The sequence below is a fragment of the Anguilla rostrata genome, chromosome 3, assembly GCF_018555375.3.
Source record: "Anguilla rostrata isolate EN2019 chromosome 3, ASM1855537v3, whole genome shotgun sequence".
NCBI classification, from domain to species: Eukaryota; Metazoa; Chordata; class Actinopteri; order Anguilliformes; family Anguillidae; genus Anguilla; species Anguilla rostrata.
In genome coordinates, this window is record NC_057935.1 from 35,944,810 (window position 1) to 35,956,849 (window position 12,040).

General features: G+C 43.4%; 1 protein-coding gene across 1 annotated transcript in view; it reads left to right on the forward strand.

Annotated features, from left to right (window-relative positions):
* The window catches only part of znf385b (zinc finger protein 385B), a 101,099-nt gene that overhangs the window by 17,391 nt on the left and 71,668 nt on the right, over positions 1 to 12,040 (forward strand). Inside the window, exon 2 of the mRNA XM_064327332.1 lies at positions 9,743 to 10,042. Within this exon, the coding sequence (XP_064183402.1) occupies positions 9,745 to 10,042 (298 nt within the window). The 5' untranslated portion in view covers positions 9,743 to 9,744. The remainder of the gene's footprint in view (positions 1 to 9,742; positions 10,043 to 12,040) is intronic.

Here is a 12,040-nt window from a genome sequence, read left to right on the forward strand (position 1 = left end):
GGTTTTAGCCTTGGGCTTTGCCTGTGAAAACTGCATTTGTGTTATAAAAGATAAACTAACATGAAGACCAGAGAGCTGTCTTGGGGAGAAAAGCAAGCTTAGAAAAGAGGGGAAATCGATCAGAGCCATTGCACAAGCATTGGGGATAGCTTGTATGACAACCTGGAATGTCCTGAAAAAGAAAGAAACCGCTGGCGTACTGAGCAACAGATATCGAACAGGTCGACCAAGGAAAACAACAGCAGTTGATTGTGAAAGCTGTGAAGAAAAACCTCAAAACATCAGTCAGTGGCATCACAAACAATCTCCACAGGACAGGAGTGAAGGTATCTCAATCAACTGTTCGAAGAAGACTTAGAGAGCAGCATTATAGAGGCTATACCACAAGATGCAAACCACTCATCAGTAGTGTGAATTGGAAGACGAGATTACAATTTGCAAAGAAGTACAGAGATGAGCCACAAAAGTTCTGGAACAAAGTTTTATGGACTGATGAGACCAATTTTAACCTCTACCAAAGTGACGGAAAGGCCAAAGTGTGGAGAAAGAAGGGATCTGCTAATGATCCAAAACATATAAGCTCATCTGTGAAGCACAGTGGAGGAAGTGTCATGGCTTGGGCTTGCATGGCTGCTTCTGGAGTGGGCTCACTAATCTTTATTGATGATGTAACTCATGATGGTAGCAGCAGGGTGAATTCAGAAGTCTACAAAAACATTCTGTCTGCCAACTTACGGAGAAATGCCTCCAAACTAATTGGGAGGAACTTCATCATGCAGCAAGACAATGACCCAAAACACACTGCCAACACAACAAAGGATTTCATTAGGGAGAAAAAGTGGAAGGTTTTAGACTGGCCAAGTCAATCACCAGACCTTAACCCAATTGAGCATGCATTTCACCTCCTGAAGAGGAGATTGAAGGGAACCCCCCCCCGAAACAAACAACAACTGAAAGGGGCTGAAGTAAAAGCCTGGAAAAGCATCACAAAAGAAGAATGCAACAGTTTGGTGATGTCAGTGGGTCGCAGGCTTGATGCAGTTATTGCAAGCAAGAGATATGCTACTAAATATTAAGTGTTATTTGCTTTCATTTACTTAAATACTCTCTGTTCCAATACTTTTGCTCACCTAAAAATTGGGTGGTCTGATACCAAAGGTGCTATGTTCTAAGTAGTTTAACACATCTAGGTGTAAATACCAGGAAATAAAAGCTGAAATTCTGAACTCTTGTCTCATGTTCATCTTTTTATCTCAACCCCAAATGTATTCAGTGTATTGCAAAAACAAAGGAATTGGCCTTGCTGTTCCAATACTTTTGGAGGGGACTGTATATATATATATATATATACACACACACACACAATGCAGTTCATAAGTACTTGGACATTGACACAGTTTTTTATAGTTTTGGCTCTGTAGTCCACCACATTTGATTTGAAATGAAACTATGAATCTGGGATTAAAGCGTGGACGGTCAGCTTTCATTTGAGGGTATGTACATCTACAATGGGTGATCTGTGTAGGAATTACAACCCAAGTGCCAAATATAGCTTGATTCCTTTTCATAAGCTTTAAATTGAATGGCTTTACCTTTCTGACTTGCTTGGCAAAAAAACAGTCTTCCAATATGGCAGAACACCAATTAATACAATTTCTATTAAGCAATTCACCAACATCTCAAAGATGTCAGAAATGTGTGATCTGCCTCCAAGAATAAATGCTGCAAAAATTGTTACAGCCTGTATGTGTATACACCCAGACTTTCTCGAGAGTGATCTCTGCTTTTAAGAAACAGCTCATGCATTGTCACTGCCATCATTTCTCTAATGAATCCCAGACCTGAATCCTAATGGCTACCCAGGAGAGGTTTTGACAGGTTTTCAGCGATGGATTCTAGGCTCTTCCATGCTGGTTCATGGATTGCAGCCGTGGACAAGGTGCTTAAAGGTACAAAGCAGACATTGGTGCCCAGTGAGGAAGGATGACATTTTTGACGGAGGTAATGCTGTGAGCATGAGCTCCTGCCTACGGATGCACCTCGGGGAAGGTTCCCTCTCACACTCCTTTCTGTTGGAGAATATGCTCATTCCATTGGAGTGACAAAATCTGGACGGGGAATTTTCCTGTAAATTAAAAGACCATCAACAATGTCAAGTTCCTCAAAGGAGGCTTCTCAAGTGTGTCGTAACACCAGAGTAAAAATTCTGTATAAGACAATGTGGGAAAGAAAAGAATGTCACCTTTAATGTGACTGAATTTGTGCAATTTGGACTGTAATTTCAAGTTTTGAGCATTCTAGGTTTTTCAGTAATTTTGATCCCAGATGTTTTTTTCTCTAGTGTCCTTTGCCAGTTCAGTTAAATCAAGTATTATATTATGAACATTGTTTGGTTGTAACCAAAAAACATCCATGTTTGTCACATGAAAATAGTTTTTTGTTCTTCATATTGATTGAGTACTTACATTACTGTGGCCTTCTTTTGTAAATAGGCTCCTCTCTGTCTTTATATGTAAACCTTCATTTATATCAAAAACATGCTAATTTTGAATAACCTGTAATCTTACCAGCAGAAATCATTAGAATAGAACAGTGGCTTTCTAAATTATGCATCTCCTTTCAGTGACCCGTTATGTTTTTCACATTTTCAAACTGCTTTATTTTGTTCTTGCCCTACTTTATGTACTGCAATATGCTGACTTTTCCACATTGTATTTAGAAACAGTCAACCCCATATATTAATTTTTTTTTACACCAATGGAGAGTGTGACCTGTTTTCATGTACTTCCATATAAATCACCTTTTTGAGTTTGTGATAACAAGGAGCCTGATTCAGTGCAGCTACACACACACACAGGGATGCACACTGTGACTTTGTTAAGCACATTAATTATTTAGCTAAATATTTCACTACATGACATGCAGCTGGCTCTGGCTTTAAAGAGGTTTAATGTGATCTGTTAACAGACTGTTAAGAATATGAGAATGCAAAACCTCTGTGATAAAATGGGGTCATTGCTGACACCATTAGAGATGATACCAGATAGTGACATCTATATATTCCTCATGTTTCAGGTCAGACCTCGTCTGAATTTATTTCAGTATTCAACCTTGTGTAGAACTTCTGAGAGCTGCAATGATTTCTTGCCGAGTACCTACTGTCAAAAATACAGTTTTGTTTTTAACTGCATCCCAACATTTGGAGCACATCACATTTTGGGATGCGGTTAAAGGAGTAGCTTTTTTATTGTACATGTGGCCTATGGATAGGCTGCTGAAGTACAGAATACAGAAAAGATTTCTCTGAGTTATAAGTATTACTGCAGATGTTTATTTGCACATAGCCAACCAAAAAGCGTTCTTCAATTATTTTGGGCATAGAAATGAGCACATTTCCTAGCCTGCATTTTCATTTATACAATTAGCATTTTTTTCTCAACCTATTTTTGGCGGGTCCCCTTTGCCATATATGGTGGTTCTTTGGTGAATTTCAAAGTACACTACAAGTACAAAGTGTGTGGGCACCTGACATCCAACATTTCATCCAAAATTATGGCAAGAATATGGAGTTGGTCCACCCTTTGCTGCTATAACACCTCTGCTAGGAAGGTTTTGTACTCGATGTTGGAGCATTGCTGCACGGATTTGCTTCCATTCAGCCAAAAGAGCGTTAGTGAGTTGGGGCACTGATTGGACGATTAGGCCTGGCTTGCAGTTGGCTTTCTAATTCATCCCCAAGGTGTTGCATTAAGATTTGCCATCACTGGAACTAAGGGGCCTAGCCCAAACCATGACAAACAGCCCCAGACCAAGGGATGTCCAGACACTAGTATTGTGTATGTGTACCCATTAATAATTTACCCTAAACTGGGATTTTTTAAACTCGAACTCGATTTACATATCCTTGTTTTGTTCAAGTTTGATGAATCGGTCGCAATAACGAATATACATACAAATCCACGGTCATCTCCGTATATTGTCTGGATCTGCTCTATTGCTGGTTGATTACATTTTCATGCACAGCATTCATACGTCAGCAATACTTAAACCAATACAGTTTCCATATTCTTGGCTAGCCCATACAATACTTTCTCACTTTTTTTGGCCACCATTTACGTTCACATGGTCATGCTTGTCTTTCAGATGATTAATCTTAATTGTGTATACTTTCCAGGAGAACAGTGACTTCACAGCATATGCATGCACACTTATCTGGGACAGGGAGTCAGCATCCGTTCTGACGTTTGAAAGTGATGTGCCATTTCTTCCTGATGTGGCGGCCCACACAGGCTCACAGAATCACCCAAAATATTACTTTTCTCAGGAGCTAGCCAAGGTAAGCGTAGACGTGTCTGTTGCTCGGCCGTAGCTAAAAATAAAAGCCGAGCAGTGGAATTGGTGTGTATTTGTCTTGCCCCTGGTTGGAGCCTAGGAGGAAGTGATTCAGGATTTCTGGCCTGTCGAGTCATGTCATGCCATATTTTCTGAGGGACGAAGCATGGGGAGGAGTAGGAGCAGTTTTTACTCCTAACAGTTTTAAGGCTGCGGTAAGGTGTGTTGGATGACATATGACTAAGTCTCGGGCTTAGTGGAATTGTATGGCCTGTGATGGTTTGGGGGAGGGTGTGTTGCCTCGCTTTGTTTCGTAAGCTGGCAGCTTGGCTTGCTGAGCGCCACAATGGGCTTTTGTGTCAGACACCTTATTGAGCAGTCTGTCTGGCCCCAGCTGCGCATCAGCGCAGGGCTCTCCTCACCGGGAAAGGAGGCCATCATCGACCCTTCACTGAGAGAGGACGCATTCTCTCTCCCCACACGCCAGCGTTCTGACGTCTTCCTCAACGGGACCTTCCGGCTGTTGACGTCAGCTAAAATATAAAGGGATGGTGAAGCGTTGTCTCTTAGCGTTGTTATGTATGGTTCGATGGTCCACTAAAATAGCACTGTTGATCTGCTTTTTTGAAGGGTTCAAAATCAGTTCTAGTACCTTACAGTGTCACATGCAAATACAAAGAAAAGACATCATCCTGCATACTGCTCAGGCACTGATTATGTTTGGATAGCAGACAATCAGTTCCATTTATATAGTATATGATGCAATCAATAGGTTTATAAAGAGATTACAAACAATAAGTCATATGGTTAATTTAAGGGTAATATCTTTACTATGCTATTACATTTTTTTTCTGTCAGTGTACTGGTTACATTGGTACTGTATGGCATATATTCTTATAGTGTAGTTTCCTCTGTTGTTTTCACAGTAAGTGGATTACTGTGCCAAAAGAGACCCATTGAAGTTTACATGCACGTCAGCGTGATGCGATGAACATGACGGTGGAGTGAGTCCTGGTGAAATGGTAGTACACCGTACATTTCTCCTTTTTGAAAACACTTGATGCTAACGGCAACAGGAGTGATTACGATGGGAAGGCCTGTCTGTGAAAACAGATGCCCGCACAGCGCACAGCTGGATGGCCCCTGCTTGTTAACAGCAGCACAGCATCCCCCTATGTTTTGGGAATGACGTGTGCCTCCCATTGAAGTTCTATACTTTCCATTTAACAACAGAAATTGTCCAGTTTGTCCTGATGTGGGGACGCGGACATACCGCGTCCCATTCAGGCCTCAGTCGAGCCAGGAGTGCCTGTGCACTGATAAATTACCATAATGCAACCAATAGAAAAACAAACATTATTATTCATGGTGTATGTATTTTAGTTTTTTCCAGGAAGGTCTTTTGGCAGAGGTCCAAATATGCTTTGTTTGTGGGAACTTGTTGCTAAAGCAGCAAGTAAATAGATGATGCCATTAACACAGACACGCACACGTGCATTCCCCTCTCTCTCTCTCTCTTTCCCTCCCCTCCCCTCCCTCTCTCCCTCCAGTAGTTTGTCTGCCAGCTCTGGCAGCTGGAGGCCCATCCCTAGGGATCACCTCATTTAGATCAGCTGTTGAAATAAGGACGAATCAGAAACATCTGAGTGTATGACTGCATTGACTGGCAGCTGGCCGGGAGCTAATATCACAAGCAGCACAGACCCAGCCCTGATAGCCCAAATTAAGGCCAGCATCAGTGCCGGCTCTGTAATGTGCTATCAGTGGGTGGGTCAAAGTCCAGGAAGCGCAGTCGCGGAGACGGACATCCCCCTGCACTTGACCTCCAGACTCCTGGTTCGCTGTGACAGCGGGCGCGAGTGTCCCGAGCACGCTCAGCGTCCCCCCGCGTTTCCGGCACTGCCACGCTCAGCCAGACTAGTGGGAAGCTCGCTTGTGACAGGATGATTAAAGCGATACTCTCCCTAGATAGGGGCTCGCCATCGATTACACGCATGTTCCGAGTGAGCATCCGGTGTCTAGTGTGACCGGAAAGTACCACTTATCCTCTGGAATGAGGAAATTAAGCTGTGATGATGAAATTCCTTTCTTGCCTTGTTGGGAGCTGGGGAGATTCTTGACATGATAAGGGCCTGACAGTTATCATCTCCCATTTGTGATAAACTGCAATTTCCTGACCTTTAAATGGAGGAGACAAATTAAGGGCAAATTAGTACTATTGGGAACAGAGAAAGGTTTATTAATGTCAAGAGAAAACAAGGAGCACTAGTATTGCATACTGAATGCCAGTGCATGGGAACAGCATGTGAATCAAAACAGGCTTGCTTACTCCAAATACTCACCAATAAAAAGTGCTGTCTCTAAAAAATAACGGTTACAAATCCATTTTAAATCAAGTGTCTACCCCCCACAATTTATTCTAATTAGTGGAGCTGCATACCATGGACAGGATGTTTTAATGTCTGAATCTGCTATTTACACAGGTTAAGAATGAAGGTTTAAAGGTTAAGAACCATAATATTCCCACACCAAACATATTTTTGGATGCAGTAACCTGCCATTGTCAAACTGGCTGGCTGGCTGGCCAGTTCTGTCAGTATCAAAAATATCCTTTGCTGAACATAAATCTGTCTGGGCCATTTCAAATCATAGACTAAAACTGAAAAAATAACCCATGAACTCATGCTTCAATATAATTTGTTTATAGTGTCCTATATTCAAGGTTGCTGTCTATGTTTGTGCTTAATGCAGGAACCGTCCATCTGTTTGGACCTACCGTCAGTGTGCATGATATCCTGGATTGTTCTGTTTTCACAGCGAGGGCCTACCCCCCATGCGTAAGACACAATGCAGGGTTTCAGAAGATCTTCTGTATGACCTTCAGGGAAAAATTATATCTCTGCCTCTTGATAGCTGAGATATGAATGCATGTGCATTGCAGTCCTTCACCCTCTTTTTCAGCCTCAGATGGTAATATGGTAAATTTGATATGGCCTCTGTCTGTTTTTTTGTTTTTCAAGCTGACAAATCATTACTGACAGGGAGGAAGCTTTGGTGAACTTCGAAATGGCATTGTTGTTTGCAAAGCACCATTTGTAAAGCACAGTCAGATGCCCACACATTGTTTTCTAGTTTGAGTTATTTTTTTCACAACTAGAAAATATTAAAATGAAAAGGACATTTAAGGTCATCATTTGTAATTCTGTAATTTAATTCAGAGTTCAACATATTAACTGCCATAATTCAACAGAAAAAACATGCACATTATTAGTTTAGCCGCATTCCAAAATGATATTGTAAAAATCTAGCTTACCTAACCATTGAAATCATTGAAATTATTTTTTTTTTTAATGAATAGATTAAATACATTAAATTGACAGGGTAATATACTGTGCCATCTATGCATAAAATCTTTCAGTGAAGTTGCCAAAAAATTCATTATCTTAAACACAGCAAAGCTGATCAGCTAAGAAAAATATTCTTTCAGCTAGTTCATGAATCAAAGCAATAAGAATTTTTTGAGCCTGAGGAATTATGCAGTATTTTGCTTCTTTATTATAATTTACTGAATTTATCAGTCCTTACTTTTGAGTGGAACAGTAGCCTGAGTGATAAAGTGCAATGCACTTCAAAGTCCATCCATGTGCTTAGAAGCTTTAGCTATGGAATTTGGATGATTAATTGAGACAGTTAATGTTCGGCAGTGGGTCAATTGTTTAAAAATGGCTTCAGAGCAGACTATAACAACCTCATAGCTCTAGAAGGAAGGAACTACAGGAATTTTTATGGGCCCTGCCATTTTTTGTGGGAAAGAAGCCCTCAGAACCCCTATGATTCTGGAATTCCAATTGGTCTAATTGGTGAACACATGCAAAACGGTTATGTGACCTAGACACTAACACATAATATGGTAATACAAGCACAAGCAGCCGTCATCTCATGTTGAAGATATTTAAGTGATTGACAGCAACCAATGTATGCAAATTTTAACTAAACAATTACATGCTACACAGTAATTGAATCACACCAGTTCAGACCATGAAATGACACTGTTAATCGTGTGCTACTGCATCTCATCCATCTCAAGGATAATGTTGGGCCCTGTGGGTGTTTTCATGTAGATGGACAGTGTGAGCTGCTTCTAAATGGCAGTAGTAAAGTTGACATTGTAGTGCCTTCCGGGTCCCTGTCTAATGCAGTGGGCAGACTGAGACAGAGATCAGTCCCCCACAGCATGGAATACCATCACAGCCATTTCAATCAATCCACATGTGGGAAATGGGGACACAGTGGGCTGGGCTCTGGAATTACCAGTGGTTAAAAGTCAATACAAAATCGCAAAAGGCCTTTTATTCATAACCACTTCTCTGAACTTGGGTGAACCAAAATAAGTAGGTTCACGTGATTCTTATGTCATTCTCACAGTGTGGATTTTTTTAAATGCGAAGGAATGCCAGAGATTGCAATGACACACTGATTGGGGACCTGTAGGGAAGTTTGTGGAAGTATATCTCCTGGGATTAGAGTGTGCAGCTGTCCACAGAGATTACAGAGTCTGTCAGGAGGATTACAGCACAGCGCAGTAAACCGGATCTGCTCCCACATACAACATTCATCATATTCCTTTAAACAGACATGACCCATATCAACACAAGGAACTTATACAAAGGGGCAAAATGCTTGTGCATTGGTTTTTGTGGTGTAGTTAGAGTCTTATATTATTTTTAGTGTCCATATTGAGCTCCAAGAATTATTCACCCTTTACATGGTTTTAAATCAGCATATACTGTATCATATTTGTTTGATACATTTTTTAAACACCTTTGCATTATTTGAAAATTCTAAATCATTTCTAAGTCCAGAATAACTCACGGTTCGGCCTGCTGTAAGCTTGGCGGTGGAACAAGTGTTTCTGGTACATCCTGTTGCACATGACAGGCTGTGGGCCAGCCGCCGATCGTCAGCGGCGGCCTTCTCGCGTTGCGTAACCCTCTGTTCGAGGGCAGCAGATGGGCGCAGGAGGTCAGTCGGCAGAGCCTGGCGCTGCTAGCTCAAGTGGAGGCGCTGCCTCTCCCTCTGTCAGCGCGATCGGCAGGCTGCGCTCTCCGCGGGGCGGCGGTCCTCAGGAGCGGTCCGGCCGCACGCCCGCTCTCCCTCAAGACCCCCGCGCCGCGGCTCCCGCGAGACACAGCCAGCGGGGAATCCTCTTCACGCCATTTTCTCTCCGCGCGCGGCGGTTTGAGAACGCGTCGTCAACCCCAGTTCCCCCGCAGCCGTGGGTTGTATCGTCTCTGGTTTGACGCCAGTATTAAGGACAGGGCTATGAAACGTTTGTGTCCCCGCGCTCCTATGAGCGAGGCTTCCTTTCCCAGGCGGCGCAGTTCTCATTCCTGTTGTTTCCGTTTCGCAGGTATGAAGAGACCATTGAGCCCAACGTGCCTCCTGGAAAACGGGCGGATATGCCTTCCCATCAGCCCCTGCCTGGACCTGAAGGAGCCCGGCAGCGGTCGGGCGGACCTGCGGGTGCAGCTGGAGAAGAAGAGGCTGCTGTTCTCCCTGTGCGAGGTCTGCAACATCCAGCTGAACTCAGCCGCCCAGGCCCAAGTCCACTACAACGGCAGGTCTCACCTGAAGAGGGTCAAGCAGCTCAACAACGGGGAGCTCCCCGCTGCCGGCCAGCCCAGCACCACCCTTGGTGGCGGCGGCTCAGGTAAGGCAGCCCTCTGTGACCGGGCCTGAGAGTGCAGACTGTCTCTCTTATGGGAAAAATGCCTGTGTTCAATTTTGCGCGAAAGGAGACTGGCCCCACTGAGTCTCATTTCCTGTTCAACTTATCAAAATGTCACTGGTCTTTAGCTTAGTTGTTTTCAGAAAGGGAACAAATTTGCCTCTCGTGTAGTACGCGCAGAGGATTCCTACGCTCTAGATCAAATCCAGATCGTAGTATCGTCAGCTGCAGCCAGGAATGGTACAAGGCAAAGCGCTATTGGCCATGGTATCAGCTGGAGATGGAGGGTATCCCTGGGAAGGGAATGTATGCCCCGCCCCGCTCCATCGCTTGATACCGACTCCCCTGGGAGATCAGGCAGCTGCAGACTGCCTGCGCCAGCTGTGTCGGTTGCGGTCCTCCAGTCCCGTTACCACAACAGCCTACGTAGTGTCGATTGCACAGTGCAGAAGCTGTGGCCGGCTGTGCACACAGATGTATGCGCTAGCATGTACCCTCCCAAACTGACTGAGGACGCTGAAGCAGTTAGATTGGCATGCAGCTTGTAAATGCCCATTTCAAACCGTGGAGGAAAAGGAGAAAAAATAAAAAATGGGGACATTCTTTTACCTTTTTTTGGAAAAAAAACCTAGAATGTTTTTTTTTTTTCCATTTCAGCAGTCAGTAAGCACAATGTTTATGTTGAATTTACTGTGGGCCTTGTTTAAGCTGCACTGTTGGAGTGTGATGTCATAGCTATAGCAACCTAGAGGACTCTACCCTATCCAGCTTAAACCAGGAAATTATTTAATCACAGCCATTACAACTCTTGCTAACAGTGCCCACATAACATTTCAGCATAATGAGAATACCAAGAATTCTCACAGATCTGAATTACAGTCTGAGAACAGTCCTTTAACTACCAGACTATATTTAGATATTTTTGGGCTGCCTTTGCCCAGCGTAAAATAGCAGATGACATAACCTGGTTACAGCTCGCTCTTATTATGAAAGTAGGATCTATGCGAAAGAAAACTGTCTAAAGTTGTGTTCATGGTTGTTTTGAGCGCTGCCATGGAAACGCGTCCGCTTGTTGATGTGCGGTAGCGACCAGATGGAATCGAGGGTTCTACATTCAGAGCACCAGGACAATGTGCCAGAGTGCCTACTTCAGAGAGGAAAACAAGATGGAATCATCAAACGAGCAACCGTGGCACAAGAAGTGGGCACACACAAAAACTGGACACCATTCTGTGCTTTTTGTTTCTGGGGCAAAAATGTTTCAAATAAAAATTATTCTAATGACTTATTTAAGGCTTGTCGTTAAATGATATTGTGATGACTGGCATCAACTAGCGCACTCCAGCATGCTAGTTGATGCCGGCGAGTTGATATCTTGTGTCTGTGTTGTTAGAGGTTTACTGGAATATTACATGTATAAAGGGGAGATGCGTTTTAAAGGGAGCATGGGCTCAATGTGAGTGCAGTGGTGAGTGTGGCGGACTGGGGCGAGGTCACATGTCCCGGCTACAACAACATAGCCACAGTAAGCGCACTGTTACGCCACGCAGCCTCAGTAAAGAGCAATTAGAGAGAAAGAGGGCTCCGGGCTAGCTGCAGCAACTCACGCGAAAAAGGCTTTCATGCTGCAGCTACCATTTAATGCAGCACACCAGTCAGAACGTAAAGCAGGGCCAGGGAGGGGGTGTGCGGGCGGGGGCGAGCTGTTAAAACGTGACCTGCCTCCTGCCCTCGGTGGAATTGTCAGGTCAGCCGGGGTGGGATGAAAGAAGTCACGGTTGATTCAAGCCTCTGCTGATGTGCTGTTAGTAATTTCCTTAGCCCTCCAGTAAATCACTCTCAACTGCTATGCCTTAGAAGCACAAGCAGTGCAAGACACACTTTGAACCCCAACAATGAACTAGTATTCCAATAATTCACCAAGAATTGTTGATAGATCTTTGTGGGATTCACAAAAATAGCTATAATACTCTAATTACA